Genomic DNA, 17,971 nt, shown 5'->3' with positions numbered 1-17,971 from the left:
TTGTGCTAAAAGATAATTTGACAGCCTGTGCTTCTTGGTTTCAAACCACACCAGAATGACTCAGTATTCTCTGTTTTCTTTTTGAAAACTAAGTCTTTGAGCAAATCTTATTTCTACTCATGTCAGAAGGCCCTGGAGGTTTGTGTGTAGGGGCATTGAAACACCTTTCCAAACAGCCTCTCCTCACACAGACTGTGCCATCAACAGTTAAAATTAACAAGGCATACATTTATTTGCGCCATTATTTCCATTTTTTATCACCAGTGATCACTTTTAAACAGCACCACAACTGGCCTGGTTTTGTGTATGGTTTGAAAGTGGGTGGCAAAATACTCTCCTTATTCAGAGGACAAAAGCACCACTCTAGCTCTGCACCTCTGCCCCAAACCAGAGATGTAGAAACCCGAAGTACCCACGCAAGAAATGCTTGCATTTGAGAGGGGGTATAACATCTGCCCTCAGGGCTCTGCAGGTGGAAGGTCCCTTCATTCCTCTTATTTCCTTCTCATGTGTGACATGGCAAAGCAACTTTTTCTATTCCAGTCTTATCTCCTCAGATTTCTAGAGGAGCATTCAGTAAATGTTAGGGTAAGGGGTGAAGAGGCATCAGGGCTGGAGTGACACAGTCTGGGCTATCAGCCAGGTATTTTACACCTTTGCCACCAAGAGATTTTCTCAGTGGTCACTGTGCCAAGGAAAATTCTGGCTGTAGCATCCATTTTCCACCCATTTTCTCTTGCTTTCCAAAATATCCCCATACCCTTGTTCTCCATATGTTTTGAGCTCCATAGGGGTTCAGGATGCCCATTTTAAGATAGCAAGGCATTCTTAGACTACTAAATTTGGTTAGTGATTACCTGAGGAGGGGTCACAGCACCAAGCAGCAGGGACACCAGGGAGCCCCAGGACATGGTGGGGAGCACAAGAGCTGTGGCATGGACTGTTACATATTTCTCAGAGGTGGGCACTGTGCAGTCCTCAGTGGCTGGCACAGCCCTCACTATGTGACCTGAGCCAGGACCCATTAATCCCCCAACAGTGAGAAAATGCCCATAGTCTGACAGGTTTGGGTTCTCAAAACTGACCTTTTTTTTTTTTTTTCACATGTCCACAAACAAATCAAGTCTGCTTTTTGTAGGATCACATCCTTTGTGTGGTGTAATCAAACAGCACAGTGTTTAATGGGCTGAAAGTTTATCACCCAACCACAGCAAGAAAAGATCCAGGCTCACACTGGAGGGTGGGTCTGCAGTCCCACAGCAGTGGAGCAAAAACAGCTCCCTGGGGAAACCTGTGTTTATTGTTTGTATCCCAGTGGAAACTCCATCCAGGACCTTCAACATCAGGGCAAAAATGCAAACAAAAATTCCTGGTTCCCACTATGAAAATCCACCTACAATTTTATTTCTTGGAAGGTGATTTATGGAAGCAGCAATTGTACAGGCTGTGGTTAGTCAGTGCTCTGCACCTTCATTCTATAAATTCTCTTTCATCCACCTTGGTTTCCTTTTCTGTCAAAACTCTGTACTAACTCAACCTTACTGAGTATGAAAGAGGAGGAATACCTATGGCAAGGAGCTGATTTTTGGTGCTGGCAGGAGCCCCCCAGCAGTGACTGTGCTTTGGGCTGACCACAGCCTGGGGTCCAGAGAGGGTTCATTCATCCTGAGGCATGAAAACATTTCCAAGTCCATTTTATTCGCTAATTAGACTTTAATAGGAACCTTGCCTCCATTTAAGAGGGTGCTGTCTCAGAAAATCACAATGGGAGAGTTTGCTTCAAACCTTTTTTCCTTTTCTTTTTCTTTTTTGATGAGCCATAAGCTAGTGACCTTTTCTGTCACATAAGGAGGTTGGTTGCTGGGCTTTTCTCTGCTGAAGTGCTAACATTTGTGTCTAACTATTAATTACCCAAGTTTTTTGGGGTTTTTTTTGGTTTTTTTTTTTTTTTTTTAGTCATTACTCTAATTCTTAATATCAAATCCTCCCCTCAGGGGACCATTCCTTATTATTATCAGTATACATGGTTTCTAAGGTGTCCACCCACATCACAACTGATTCTGGAAGAAAGAAGTGTGTGGTAGGAATTGCTTTGCCTACACAAGGAAAGAACATTTCACATTAATAAAAAAAAGAAAAAAAAGCTGTGCAGTGACCTGCATGGGTGAGCAAGCAGCAAATCCCCTGGGGAAATGATGTGGTGTTGAGCTGCTGAAGTGGATTTCCTCCCACCAGCACAGCCAAGAGTCCTTCCTGAACTGCCTTCCAGGCTGAGCTGCTTTTAACCTGCCACAGCTAGGAGCTGAGTGATGCTCAAATAGCAGCTTTGCTTAATGAAATGCTGGTTCTTTCTTTTCAAAGAGGCCCAAAATGTGTCCATAGGCAGTAAGCTGGTATGTGATTTAACCACCATTCCAGTGATTTACAGAGTGTTTAATTCAGAAGATTATAAAAAGCAAGAAGCCAAACAGCTCCAACAGGGCTTGAGCCAAATGCCAGCAAACTCAGATGAAAAATTCCTGTCCACATCAGAGGATGTAGGGTCAAGCTCCACCGTCAGGCCACCAAATGTAACCATTCCAAGTTTTCTGTTGTCAAAATGCAACTGAAAAAGCATCTGACATCATGAGAATGTTCTTATTTATAGTCTGGCATAAAAGCCACCACACTGTGCAGAAGTGCCCTAATTAACTGTACAAACTATCTCAAAATGTGATAAAATCTATAGAATGATAATTTTTAGAGAGTGAGGAGAGAGGAGTAGAAATAGCACGTTCTTCATGAACTGCAGAACACATTTTTTTACTTATTTAACAAATTTTGCATTTTCATTTGGTTTTACATACCTTTTCATAAAGATTTTATTTCAACCTCTCCAGATCATTCTTGGTGGAAAATATTCATCTGCTCTAAGTGAAATTTAATTAGCTGAAAACGGGTTTTATTAAATACTTACTTTTTCCTCTTAAAATAAAATGTGGGCACCAGTACAAGTTTATAAATGTTAGAGTGAAATGGTGCAGCAGTCTGTACAACAATCATCACATTTTGCATCCATTGGGTGGGTACAATTTCTCTTCTTGCTTTGCAGATGGGGACACTGAGGCAGAGGATTTTTTAGTGCTACAGACTAAACAGGCCAGATGGAAATAAAATAGAGCACACTTGATCAAATGGGCAGGTTTCTGAAGTAAATTCATTCTTTTATCCATGATTTTAAATAATGAATCACAATTTCTTTTTACTGTGAACATGGAAATGGGAGCATGTGCAAGGGTAAACTTCTTGTCATTTGAAATATACAATAGGATACATGCAAAACTGATTAAGTTTTTTCTAATTAACTTAAAGTCCATTTCTTTCCTGCCAGTGGCTTGTGGGAAAAAAAAAAAAAAAAAGGGAGGTAGGAAGAACAGTGGGAGCTCTGCACAGAGATCTATAGACAGCACTTTGAAAATTTACTCCCAGTGAAGCACTGGCTCAGTTCCTCTCCCTGTTATCACTTCTGTGGATCTCCAGCACGTTTTGTGCACTCACTCCACTCCTGGGACTTCCCTTGAAGTTACTGGGGCTCAGCATGGGGCACTTGTGCAGGATTTTCCAGCCCAGTAAAAGCCCTGGCAGTGCAGGCAGGAGGAGCTGAACTCAGCTCCAAGAGCACTCCTGTTTGTGCTTGCCATGTTCCTCTGAGTCCAACACATAAATCCAGTAAGAAATATGGATTCTGCTTAGGAGTAACTGTGCACAACTCCCTCCTTCTCAAATGCAAAGTCAGTGAGGAGTGGGAAAAACTGCTGATTTTCTCCCTGATCCTGGTAAGAACATTTGGAAGCTCCCAGTGACAAGTCCCAGCTGGATGTGCTAAGAGCTCCTGCAAGGGGGTCAGCACTAATCCCTGACACTTGGCTGTGTCCAGAGGGAAATGGTTCATGCAGAACTGGCTGGGTGCTGGGAGGTCTGAAAAACACATGTTTTATGCTGGGCTTTTTTTGCTGGAATGCAAACACAAATGTAAAAAAGTGTAACATTTCTGCTGGCCACAGCAAGAGATTAAATACAGAAGTATCTCCTTGGATATCCTATCCAAAATTAGCTCTTGCTTAGGACCTGCAGTGCCAGATCACACCAGTGGTCCAGCAGCACACACTGGTGTGAGAACACCTTAACACTGGGGAGGGAAATCCTGCAACTGGGTTAGGGAAACACCCTACACAGTCCCAGCCTGACCATTAAAACTCTGAAGTAATAGGTTTTTTCTCCCTTATTTCAGTGAAAGATGGGAATGACTAAGATAATTCAAATTGGACCCACAAAAGAATAAAACAATTTCCAGTGTTTAGTTTTCCTAAGCAGGTTTTTGCCTGTATGGCTACATTTTTATTTTCCAAAATTAGGAAAAATAATATTAGTAATAATAAGAAATAATAATAATATTAGTTAAATAAAAATAATATTAGTAAATAACTAATACTTAAAAATTAATATTAACTAAAAATAAAAGAACTTTTAATAATGAAATTGGTATAATTCTTATTAATAAAATTATAAATAAATACATATACATAAATATTATTATTAATAATATAAATAAATTTAATTTATAAGATTAATGATAATTAATGCTAAAAATAATTTTAGTAAATAACTGTATATGGTGCTGGAGTTCCACGTTTCCCCAGCACCTTGCAGGAGAGCTCCCTGTCCCACATCTGGACCTGCAGATGCTGTCTCAGTACCTATAAATTACAAGTAGCTGGCAGCTGCAGTGCTGCGAGTGCAACTGTGGGGCCACGAGAAGAGCCTTGCAATAACATTTCTGCTGGAGGCAGCTGCAAGCAGCTCTCAGCAGCTGCATCTGGAGAGCAGCAGAGGGGGGCAGGCGGGGCAGGACGGAGATGCTCCCGCCAGGAACGCGGGGCCGGTTCCGCTAGATGGCACCCGGCGCCAGCAGCGCGATTTTGGGAGAGCAGCAGGAGCAGTGGGGACGTGAGGAAAGAGGAATGGAACCCAGCCCCTGCTCACATTACCCAGGAAAATGTGAGCTGAGGCTCTCAGCCCCCTGTGCAAACCACGAGCCGCTGAAAGCAGAAGGCAAATGAGCCAAGGAGTAAAAAATGTTTTTGTGATTCGTGTCAATTTTGGAGATAGAATCAGCAAATGCTTTTATCTGCTGCATCAGAAATAGACACAAAGGAAGGTTTTGACCCTTTCTGACAAAATAGCCAAATAAAGCATCGAAATAAAAGAAGTGGAGTGGAGTGAAAGACATGAGGTAGCAAGACTGCTGATGCTTAGAAAAAAAATAGAGGAAGTTTTGGTAAAGCTAAGAGATATTGCAACAAAGCAACTAAATGCTTATGTATATTAAAAAGCTTGATGCACTTGACAAATCATGTAGCAGACACCAGTGTAAAGCCTCCCTCCAGACAGCCACAAGAAGGACAGGAAGCCAACAACCACCTGGAAAGTTTATGAAATGGCTGATGCCAGCTTACTGATATTTGCTGATCTGAACTAACCAAGCACATTGGAAAATGTTTTGGAGGTTTAAAACCAGTATATATACTTTGCCCACCTTGTAAGTGGTGTGTGTGCCGTGAGTGGAGCAGTGACTGCCCAGCCACCCAGCGCTGCTTGCTTGCTTTCTTTACAATAAAAGATATGGAAATAAAATTCAGATTGACTATTGAAAATTTTATATCAAAAGCAGTGGAGGGTTTTACCCCCAATTTACCAAGAGGCTGTGAGAAAGCTGAAATAACAGAAGGGAGGTACTAGATCTGTGTGATCTCTTTCTGCTACCTCGGGCTTGTTTTAATTTTTAAATCAGATCCTTTGAGTCTGTGTCAGTGGCATCTGTTAGTTGTCCTGTACAGACCCAGTGTGAGGAGTTTACTTTGGCAACAGCTCTTGTGGAAAATGTTGCAGTGCTGTGTAAAACACCACTTGGGAACATAGGTACTGAGGACATTCCCAAATTGGTTTGTCAAACTTAGTGAGAGCTCAAAAGGAAATCTGGAAAACATTAGTATGAGCTCCTTTTGACTTCAGGCACAGCCTGAATCTGGAGAGCATGCAGAACGTGGCAAAAATAATTAGAAAATTCCCTTTAAAAACCAATTTATGCTGGTAGATTAATGTCATGTTATTTAAAAAGTGATGCCAGAGATTAGGTTAATTGGCTTCCTTATTAGTTAGCCTCAGCAGGGGAGTAGCAAGGGCACGAGTGGGTGCAAATTCTAAATTGTCTGGCCTTCCACATCATAGCTGAGGATGGGGAACAGGACAGAGAGAGGCAGCACAGGGAAAGGGACACTGTCACAGCCTGTTCCAGGAGTGATGCCTGCTGAGCAGGAGGGGATTGGGTTTGCTCCCCAGCAGCCACTGAACCACTGAGCTGGAGAGGTGCTGAGGGCCACGGGCACACATCAACAGGGTGAAAGCTGTGCCTGCTTGCAGAGGAGGAAAAACTGAAAACAGTTTGTAAAAATGGCAAAGGAATTGTTGCTCAGTGCAGAATTTTGTCACTCTTGTTATTGATAGGTGGAGGACAAGGATGGCTGCTTGTGGATGGCAAATTCAATCATTACCAAAAAAGCTGGAATGTCAAACTGAACTGAACCTTGTGCTGTGTCCTGCCCTCAACAACCTTCATCCACAGATGTCCATCAGAGCAATATTCCTGGGTTAAATGTTAAAGAGGTGATGAAGAGGTTTTTATCCCTTCATCCAACAGAGGCTCTACTGTTGATGTATTTCACCACCTGTTACATCATGTTCACTGTTCCCCTCCTAGATCTGAAGTAACTAAGTTTTCTTTTCCTTATTTCAGTGAAAGATCTGAACGACTAAGAAAATTCATACTGGACCCTCTTTCTTCATGCACCACCCTAAAATATACAGAGAGCTCCACAGGAAGGATGAATGCTCATGTTCCATGGAAATGGCAGTGTGCTGCCCTTTCCACCACTCACATGCACCATCATCACCTGCAAGGTCAATGAAATATCCACTGCACAATGTAGTTTACAATGCCTAAAAGCCTAAACTCTGCAAAGCACACTGTTGGCAACACGAGACTCAGTGATCCTTCCAGCCCTTCTTCAGCTCGTGGCCTCCTGAACCACCACCAGCACATCATGCTGTGGGGACACCAATGCCTGACACACCTGTGTGCCTCCTGGTGTGCTCTCACTGTCTAGATTTGCCCTTTATGCTGGAAACTTCTCCTCTGACATATCCAACCCTTCAGTTTCCTGCACCAGTGCCCAACCAAACACAGAGAGCAAGGGGAGCCCCAGCTGGGTGCACAGCAGAGCTGGAGCTGCTTGGCAGGGACAAAGGAAGATCATGCAGTAGCAGAAAACTTCTTGGACCACTGTATTGCTATTTTTTTAGCATTTCTAATACATATTCTGCATGATACTTCTATTTTTTTCCACCTTTGTTTTGTCTGGAATAGAATTGTGCTGTCAGTCAAGGCTTAGCCAGGTTTGCTGCAGACACAAAGCTGTGTGCTCCTGCTGTGGCTTCATCCTGTTGCTGAACACTTTCAGCCCACAAGCCACTACTCAGATATATTGCCAGAGACATGGAGTTTTCAAAAACTAAGCATATTGAGTAAATATCCAGAAAAAACCCAGCTCAACCAACCAACCAACCAACCAACCTGCCAAGCAACCGATACAAACAAAACATAAGCAAACAAAACAAACTGAAACAAAGCAAAACAAAAACAAACAAACTAAAAAATCACACACAAATCTACCCCCTCCCAAAAAAAGGAAAGCCAAAAACAAAGAGCAGATTGTGGCAGGGAAGAGGCTGAAGAAGTCTGGAGTGTGTCACATGGACACTACAGCTTTAACAGGGTTGATGGTGAGAAATCTCCTACTTTCCATGTTCCAACCACACATGAAAATAAACTGCAACTATTCAAAGCTAGAGAATCAAAGAATCATAGAATGATTGAATGGTTTGGGTTGGAAAGGTCCTTAAAATCATCCAGTTTCAAACCCCTGCCCTGGGCAGGGACACTTTCCACCAGAGCAGGGGGCTCAAAGCTCCACCCAACTTTACTTTGAACACTCCCAGGGATGGGGCAGCCACAACTCCTCTGGGCCAGGCTGCACAACATTCAGAGGAAAGAAATTATTCCCAATATTCAGTCTAAACCTGCCCTTTTTCAGCTTGAACCTTGTCCTAACACTCCATGCCCTTGTAGAAAGTCCCTCTCCAGCACTGAGAGGCTGCAGTAAGGTCTCCCCAGAGCCTTCTCCTCTCCAGTGCTCTGGTGAGTGGCCAACCATGGCTCTCAGCCAGACACCACCACATCTATATTCTAGACAAAAACCCTGAAATCTGGAATATGAAATTCATGTAGTCTGACTCTCTGGGGAAGCTGAGTACTTCTGTTTCCAGACTTCCTCATCTTTTGCACAGCACACAGCTCTGTGGATGCTGCAGCTGAAAGCCAGGCCATTGCAGTGGGCTGTCACAGGCAACCATTTGTCACAATACACATTGTTTTGCAGGATTCTTAATGGCTGAGTCTTTAAATGAAGACACTGAAAAATTGCTTACCCATGAGGTATTTTGCTGAGGACATAATATGCTGTATATGAATGCTGATACACCTGCAAAACAAAATTAAGAAAAAGACAAAAAAAAGAAAAGAGATTAGTAACTGCCACCTGTGTTAATAGGGCTCTTTTTTTGCAAAAATAGTTTAACATTTGTGGCTGAGAAGCTCTCCTAAACACTTCAAAATGTGTGGTAGAAAAGAAGAATGCATGAATCCACTTGGAGCTGTTGTGTGTTTCCCATCCTGCACTTTGTGATGGTGTTTGGCAGAGCTCACACACCCAGATGCTCGGTGTCGTTGCCATGGCTACCAGGTCTTTGATTAAACTGGGGGCACAGGGGCTCTGCAGGGCTAAATTTAGAAGAGCCATTAATGAGGACACCTTGGTCAGCTGGAGACATTCTCCATCATTATAACCAGACACAAGGCATGGGGGTTTTGTTGCTTTATTTCCACATAAATAAAGCAGGGAGCAGTGCTGGGTGATATCAGAGAGGGTTGTCAGGCCCCTGTCAGTCAGGAAATAAAACTGTATTCAGTCAAGGCATAAAGTTGACCTCATGTTTGTATGACCTGCTAAGCTGCATCTTGATATCAATCTGTGCTCTGTGGACCTTGGGGAGGAGCTGGGCAGCTTGCACAGCAGCTCATCTCACAGGGCACAGTTTATTACTTATTTTCTAAGTAGTAAATAATAACAGCAGAGTCAATGACAGTGATATAAGAGGTGGTGATTTTCCACTGGTGACAGCAGTCCTTTACAGTGATCAGGAGTCAGGACATCAGTGTGAAAGGTTTAAATATGAATAATTTTATACAAATTTATACAAGGCATCACTTTTTGAAATTCTGTCCTGTTACTATATGCAACTAAATAAATAAATCTCCTAGCAATTGTTTCATTTGGCTTCCACTTAAATCTTTAAACCATTTTTGCTGTCCAGCAGCTCCCAGAAAGCATCCTGTCCCAGAGAACAAAGGAGAAATTTCTTGAAAGCTTGCTTCACCAAACAAGTTTGATCAAAGTTATTTTTTTTCCTAGGCTACTCTGGTTTTCACAAGTTTTTTTTTTTGTTGTTGTTGTTTGTTTTTTTTTTTTTAAGCTAATGCCAGAAAACCATGAGATGTCCTGGATGGTGCTGGGAGCCCCAGCAGGGGCCATGCCAAGCACATCATTAGTATCACAAGCAAGCATGACTCACTCCCTGCCACCCTGGAGGGCAAACCTGCAGGGTGGTGTCCAGAACAGCCCTGCAGCTTCTGGGCTCTCAGTGAAGAGGCAGATAAACATGAGGCACATCAATAAACACAAGGCACATCATCCTGCAAATACCAAATCAAACTTCTCTGTCACGGTTTGAAACCAAACACTGAATCCTTACAACACTGCATGAGCTCCCTGGAAAACAGGCACAGAGGTGACAGCACTGGATTTCTACCTATGAAATGCAGAAATTGATGCTGATTGATGTGATTTCCTTCTTGCCTGTGCAATTCACTCCCTGTATTACAAGGACATCATGAGGTCACATCCCTAAATCCTATCTTCTTTCAGGCATTCAGGTCCATAAGGACTCTTCACACAAGGCCATTCTCTGGTGTGTTGGTATCAGGGAAGGTCTTAGAATACAAGACCTTGAATTCCCCACAAGCCAGCATTTATTTTAGTACAAGGGTCCTTTTTAGATCCACCTGTGTCAGATGATGTCAAATAAATTACCATTTTCTCATCCTCACCCAATCATACCAAAGAGCTCTTGAGTCTTCTGATGTTGATACCTGAGACCCGGCTGATGCATGCAGCCTAAGAGTTTATTCCAGATCTGATGAAGTCCTAAAAGTGATGCAATTCCTTAAAGAGAAAGCACTGGAAGACTGAATCTGCCTACAGATCTGAAAAAAAACTGGTAATACATTGTCATTAAATACTGAGACTTTTTTGTCTTCCAATATCCTGGCAGTAGGTTGGAGAAAATGATGTAGATATATAAATTCTGATCTGAGGCTGGGATGCTTGTTCATGGTTATAAACCATGCTGTGTTGTCAGATAACAGAGAAATAAGCCCCCCAGAATGAGTATGAACAGATGCCTTCAGCAGAAAATCGAAAAATGTGGCAGGCTGGAGGGGAAAGAAACAGCCAGGGGAGTTTGGAACAGGACACCTGCTGATGTCCTTGCTTGTGGTACAGAGTCCTACAGCCCTGTTGGAAAGTTCAGAGCTGTCTCAGAGGTATTAATGGAGACTGAGGCAAAACATTCTCTTTGCTGAGAGAGCTTGGGACTGAGGAAAACAAAAGTTGCAGGACACTCAGAGAGCTCTTTTATTTTCTGAATGTCATTTGTCATCATCTTGGGTCTTTGGCCAGACTCTAAAATATCTCACATCAGCTGTGCTATAGTATGCAGACTTCAAAGGCTTGCAGCTGGCAGAGTTCACTCACAGGAGAAAAAATTTTCTCAGATAAATCCTTGCAAGGTGTAGGATTGCTTATGTAAAAAAGAACTACTTGTATGAACAAAGATTTCAGGATCAGACATTTATTATTAACATTACAGTTGTTAAGGACAGAAGAACATGCAGCTCAAAATTCCCTCTCAGCCCAACTATTTTAAACCCATTTGGAAAATACTCTGCCAGCAATGGTACTAAGCAGAGAAGAATCCAAGAGAAAAATCACTTAGTGTCTTTCTGAGAAATTAAATGGCAGCTTTCCTCTTAGGTATGCAAACTAAGTGAAGTTAAATGAACTTTTTGAGAGGGAGACTATGCTTGCTTAATATCTTTACTAAATTTCTGCTTGGGTCAAGATGAATTTGGCTATTCACTTAGCAGTAGGAAAACCCCACAGCAGGGGAAAATGTAGGGAAGAGATGAGCATTCTTCCCAAATCCAAACTAAGCCTCAGAGAAAGGAGAGTACGTAAAAGTCAGTATTCACTTCATTACTCCTGTCTGCTGCTGAGGCTTGGCCAACAAAAATAGCTGTATAAACTCCATGTTCCCCTCTTCTATCAAAAGGGATGCCCTTGACTGATTTGATGCTCTCAGCCCTGATTTTTAGCTGGATTCCAGGAGCATTGCAGCTCCTCTCAGCAGAGAGGCATATTTGGGGGTAGCAGAGGTTTTGGCAATTGTTTTGCTCTGCAGACTCTGTGTGTCAAACCATCCCACCAACATGAGTCAGAACAGGTTTGAGAGTGCTCTGAAGGGCTGTGGGTATCACCACAGTCAGGTCACAGAAGCTCCCATGCCAGCTGTCACCAACAAGTGCTGTAAAAGCCATTATGACAAAATCATTGGGCCAGACTCACTCTCCCACTGGGCTACTCATCCCAGGCCACAGCACAGATCTTGTTTACTTTCAATCTAAATTATGCTCTGCAACATGTGTATGTTTACACTGAAATCATGCAGGGTCTGAGAGACAGATCTATCTGTTCCCCTGAAGTCTTGGAAAGACAATTATCTCTCTAAAATTCAGAAGAATGCAGGGCTAATTATATGTGACAACACTTTGTTGTGAAGCCACTGACCTCATTTTCTGCAACCAACAGAAGAAACCTGGACCTGGTCAGATGAGAGCAGAAATGGAAACACTGCAGCACATGGAGCAGCAGAGAAGGACATGTGCCTCTTTCAAGCCACCAAATTCCAAAGGAACAGGGAAATTGGGGTTCCAACAAGGTACAGAAAGAAAATGGAAGAAGCAATTTCTGTGCTCTGTCACTACAGAGCAAAGTGTGGTGTGAATGGTAATGTCTCCTTGGAAACACTGGTTTAAGGGCTGTAAGGACACAGGTCCTTGTCCAGCAGGGCTTACTGAAATAGAAACTATCTGTTATTTAAGCATAGAGTGGATTTGGACTTATTTATTCATTGTGACTCTTCACATACTTTAAATTAGGATCCATAGCTCTTGTATTTGCTCCAGAGTAACTGCAGAAATATGTGCCATATATCCAAGAAATTTGTGAAATGGGTTCATACCTTATGAAACATTGCACTACCTGCTGAGGGTTTATCCCAAACATCAGAAAAAAAGAGTTTAGTTTACATTTCCATCTCCTGTCTGTTGGCTTCTGTCTCACTTTGAAGGCTGATGCCAGGCCAGCACCAGCAATATGCATTTATGGAAGGTTTTCTTTATTGTTTGCATGACAAGGTGCTGAATAAACACAAAGAGGCACCTCATTTCAAGGAGGTTAAAAACAAAGAAAGGGGGAAAAAGCCCTTGGAAGAAGGCTCCCCAAATCAGCCCAATCCACTCATCTTCCAGCAGGCTTTTCTACCCAAAGAGCTGATTTAGGATCTTACCACCCAGTGTGTAAAACAGCTCACAGATCTGGGATTTAGCCCAGGTGGACTGGCTGCCATGAGCTCATTATTGTTACTCACTTGATAAATACAGGAATAAAACATGCCTTGCATCCATTTTCTAAATGGCTCCATAGAGCCCCTGGCCCTTTGTACAGTAGTGTTATTTACATTAAAGAATTGCCCAGAAAACTCACAAAAGAATCCCATAAAACTTAGAGCTCACAAGGGACCAGTACAGGGCAGAGCAGAAGTGCAAGCTGTTTGCAGCTTGCAAGGCTAAAACCAAAATTTTCAGTGTTTAGTGTCTTTCTTTTTTCAGGAATCACACATTTTATCCAAAAATCCATTTCAGCCCTCCCAAATAAAAATGAACCCACCAAAAAGTCATCAGAAAGAAAAGTGTACAATAGTTTGCTAAAGCCTGAAAGAAGCAAGAATATATTTTTATGTAATTAATCATAAAGCACTCAGGATTTATCTGGTTAAAATGACTCATTTTTTATTCTGTAACAATAAAGTACATCAACAAATAATAGATCCCCTCAGGATTCTTAACAGACCCTGGTTGTCTCAAGAATGTATCTGCTTTTACACTGTGCAGTAAGACAGTAAAAATATATCACAAGTGGCTGGTGAAACAGGAACTGCCAGATCCATTTAAAGGGTTTCCCACAAAGAGTCTCTAAAAAGACATTTGCTGGAAATAGATTACACAGCCCATTTTCCTACTTATATGAGCAGACAAATCCCCAAATGCACATATGAATGTCAAGGCAATTGAATAATCCCAAGCATTTGACATAATTACATATTCCACCTTTCAAAATGGTCCTGGCGCCCTTAAACTGTAACTAACACTGTGATGCAAAATGTGCAGGTAAAAGATGATTTGCCATTTGACCTTTAGTATCTGTGATATTTAACCAGGCTCTGAAGCTGACAGATTAACAGGGAAAAGAGAATAAAGTAGAAAGCAGGAAGGCTGCTGCTATGCATTGGCAAATAGCTCATGTATTTTGTACCTTGTTTGCTCAAAATGGTGTGAAAGGGAGGGGAAAACAAGTTCAGGAGGAAAATACCAAGCAAACATTAGCCAGAGGTTGTGTTTCCTTCTCCTGCATGGACACAGCATGTGTGCAAAGGATACCACACTGTCACATGGATTCTTCTATTGGTCAGTCACCAACAAGAAAATCTGATGTTCACTTCACAGGGTAACTGTGCTCTTCATACAGATCTTCCAGGAGAGGAAAGGATAATTTTTGACTAAAAATACCTCACTGCCATAATCTGTTATGGTAGTCTGTGGTGGATTAAAGTAGGTCACTGTGCCTGTTTGCACAATATTCTGTATCTTTTATGAAAGTCAACATGAAAAACTGAATTTTCACTTAATATGTCAACATCATTTGCCTTGACCAAAATTCTTTATGACACCATTGGTTTCATTGATCCTTTCTGTTCTGTTGAGAAGAAATCCTTCTTTTGCCATGACATGTTGAACTGGCCCTCCAAAGGGATGAAAAATCCATTCCTCTACTTGACCAACTTCTGTGTAATGTTTTGTTCAATTTTTGTGCTTTTATTCTTCCCTCTGTTTGTGATTTAGAGCACAAGGGGTTACCTCTGGCTGAGGCATGGTTAGTTAATGCTGTTTTCATTTTTTCCCTCAGTGGAGACAGAATGGTCAGCAGTGTTCTCCTCAGCCCAACTATTTTTGCAAAGGATTTTATTTTATTGCTAATAGGCACTCCATAGTAACCAGCTTGGAATTAGATTCTCTCAGAAACATCATGCTATCTTTTCTTTTTGTGTCACTGCAATAAAAAAAGGAAAAACTACCAAAATCCATACTGGTATTTTGTACCCTGCACTCACTGAATCTTGATTGCTTGCAAGAACAAAACAAATCAATAAAGCTGTATAATTGGAGGTGTGTTCAACATTTTCACCTTTCAGATTCAGTGTGATACTGACCTATTTTGCTTTCTTCTGAGACAGCATATTCTCTTTTGTCCCTGCATTGAATTATCCCTTTATACTTTATCACTTCTCCAGTAGAGTCCCATGCTGTGTGTCAACCTGCCTGCACAGCCCTCTAAGGAACTCTGCCCATTTCCCTTCGTGCTTCCAATAAATTAGAAACCCCATAATGAAATGCTAGCAAGGAGCATTTCCTGAGCATTGCTTCAGCTGGCAGCCAATAGCCCACAGCTGTCATCAAACACCTGATTTGGGATGCTCTTGCCTGCTGTGCTGTATCCAGCTGATCAGCCACGTGTGTGATGGGCTCACAGCCACAGGAAGGGCACTCTGGCACTGCTGGGACACTCCAGGACAGTCTGGGGAGCTCAGGGGAGGGCAGAGATGGGGGCAAAAGGGTTTGAGCAAGAAAGGTGATGAGAAGGGGTCTCTGAATTGATCAACATACAGAGAATTTGGCAACTGGTTGCCTGTGCTATAATTGTCCCTGTATTCCAGAGGAATTAATTTAACATTTGTGCAAAAGGAGGAAGATATGGGCTTGGGGAATGCATGTATTAGAGTTGTTAAGGGAAGTAAAGCTTTTTCATGCAAAGAGGGGGGAAGGATCCTGACCCAGCAGTGTAGCTGTCCCTGGGTGGGCTGACACAGCCAGCACTAACCTGTCAGTGCCTCAGAGAGAGCCAGCAGGTCTGTGCTCTCCTCAGTCACACCAGTGAGCATCAGTGAGCATCATTCCACTCATTTCCATAGAGGAAATCAGCAACTGGGTGTCTCCAGAGCCAGGAAGAAACCTCAACATTTCATTTGGAAGAAGGCAGTAACACAAGATGCAGTGGATCACCAGGACATGTCTCTATTTTGCAAATCTTTTAATCTCTTAAAACTGAAAATTAGATCATTGTCCTTGTTGTTTGAAGGACAGCTCTGCAGTCATGCAGAGCTGTGAATGCCCTGCCACCCACACCAGAGAGGCTCCCTTGGAGAGCAATCTCATATCAAGGTGACAGCAGGGAGGGACAGCACATTCCTGCCACGGGGACTTGCATTTTGGAAGCATTTATAACCAAGCTGAAGCTGATTGTGGCAGGGTCATGCACCACAGGCAGCACACATGGTTAATATGCAAATCTCTCCCACAAACATCCAGAGGTTGGTCTGGGATTAAAAACTGATTTTCTAAACACCAAACCAAAGGTCTCTGGAACATCAAAGCCAAGGAGTTATTCCTTGGCAAATAATCTCATCTCAAGTTTGCAAAACAGCCACAGATCAAGTGTGATAGCAACATCCACCACAGCATGGATGGACTGCCATGCTGTAAGAGAATGCTGCTAATTCACCTCCCACAGACTGATTATCTATCTCAGATGTTTCATGATAATAATTCTTTGTTAAAAGATTAGTTTTCAAATTACACTTTTGCGAGCCTTATACTGCTGCCAGTGCCAAAAGGGAATTTTTAGGCCAGCCTGAGGATTTATGACTTTGTGACAGCAGCAGGGTGGAGTGGATGCTCTTTTTTGTTGCAAATGCAGCTCCAGAAGCAAGTCAGGCCACAGGTATTAACAGCCAGCTCGTGTGCCAGCTCTCACCCCTCAGAGAGTGTTAATCCAATCTGCCAACTGCTGCTGCACTCTAGAGCAGCTCTGCCCTGCCAAGCAATTACAAAAGGCTCCTTTGGCTCCAGAGCCACCTGTCCCTCACAGTGCTTCACTGGCACCACAAAGCCCTTCAGTCACTGCCTTAAAGGACAGCAGCTATGTTTTGAACTGGTAAATAAAATGGGGGCTGCAAAGCACTTTGTAGGATTTTTGCAGCAGCCTTTGTGCACTTGTTGATGCTCAGGTTATTGGGAGGTAGCTGCAATGAAGTTACAAAGAATTATGAATCAACATTATCAATAATGAGCTCATTCTTTCGTTATCTTTTTAAACTTTTATCAATATTCACATCACAGATATGAACTCCCAGGTTTCCTCTCTCACCCTCTATTCAGAAACTTGGAAATGGGAATGAAATTGTCTAGTACATGGTTGTGATTCTAACACACCTAACAATATTTCTAAGGAACATAAGCAAAAGATGAACAAACATTATTATGTATTGTGAGTACAAAAGGAGCCTGAGGCCAAATAAAATATTTAGAAGGACATAGCAGTTATCCCAAATGCAGAAAACATAGAACACCTTCACATCCATACAAACACACCCACAGAAACATACAACCCTGATTCTTTAGGAATATTTGGGATCATAAAAATCCCTGCATTGGGCCAGACCCAAAGTCCATCCAGTTCACTGCCCTGGCTCAGTGGCCCAAAGCCAATTCAGACAGAAGACTGGAGTTATCAGATTTACAGACTTCCTTTCCCCAAACACCTTCCCAGGCTCTTGCACTTTTCAACTTGGAGTGCCTCTCTTTGCAGCTGTCTGCCTTGAGGGATGTCCCTGCTGCTCACCTCTCCAGTCATTCTTTACAAGCATTTCCCCTTTTTGCACCTACAAACTCATGCAGCAGCTCCCTTTTCCCAGACAATGGTGCCAAAAGCTCGTGTGGGTTATGATTCCTCTCAGCAGCCTTTGATGTTTATTTTAGCTTTAGAATTACACCCTGAATTATACATTTTATAGAGGCAGCATGGGATAGCTGGTGGAGATGGGAGTTTACAGGGGTCACATCCACATTCACTCTCACCTTCATTGTCTTTGGAGCTGCAAGTCTGAGGGCTGAAGGACAGCATGAGAAATGAATGCTTAATACAGCTTTTAATGAAACATTAGATAATGCCTTCTTTCTAACAAACATTTCTTGAGCTGTGGACACTGACAGTGGAAATATTCTAAAAGCCTCTTTTTTGTGAAGTTTACAATGCAAATGGTAAAGCTTTATAGCAATTATGTGAGAACCAAGCCATGAAAAAGTGCTGAATGCTTAATATATCTAATTAATTTCTTCATTTTTAAATAATTCACTTCAGAGGCAGAAATTAACAACTACAGAACCACATGTTCTTTCTATTAAAATTTACTCTTAACATGTAAAAAATTGCTTTTTCTACTGTAGCATCTGAGAATGTGAATA

At 42.2% G+C, this 17,971-nt stretch overlaps 1 protein-coding gene across 4 annotated transcripts in view; it reads right to left on the bottom strand.

Moving 5' to 3' along the window:
* DPP6 (dipeptidyl peptidase like 6) overlaps positions 1-17,971 on the bottom strand; it is a 492,894-nt gene that overhangs the window by 107,499 nt on the left and 367,424 nt on the right. For all 4 annotated transcript variants that reach the window (XM_059839525.1, XM_059839508.1, XM_059839534.1 and 1 more), the window contains exon 6: positions 8,584-8,636. In XM_059839525.1, coding sequence (XP_059695508.1) covers positions 8,584-8,636 — 53 coding nt within the window. The remainder of the gene's footprint in view (positions 1-8,583; positions 8,637-17,971) is intronic.

The sequence above is a fragment of the Haemorhous mexicanus genome, chromosome 1 (assembly GCF_027477595.1).
Source record: "Haemorhous mexicanus isolate bHaeMex1 chromosome 1, bHaeMex1.pri, whole genome shotgun sequence".
Classification (NCBI taxonomy): domain Eukaryota; kingdom Metazoa; phylum Chordata; class Aves; order Passeriformes; family Fringillidae; genus Haemorhous; species Haemorhous mexicanus.
The sequence above is the reverse complement of the archived record's forward strand: the minus strand, read 5'-3'. Positions and strand labels throughout refer to the sequence as shown.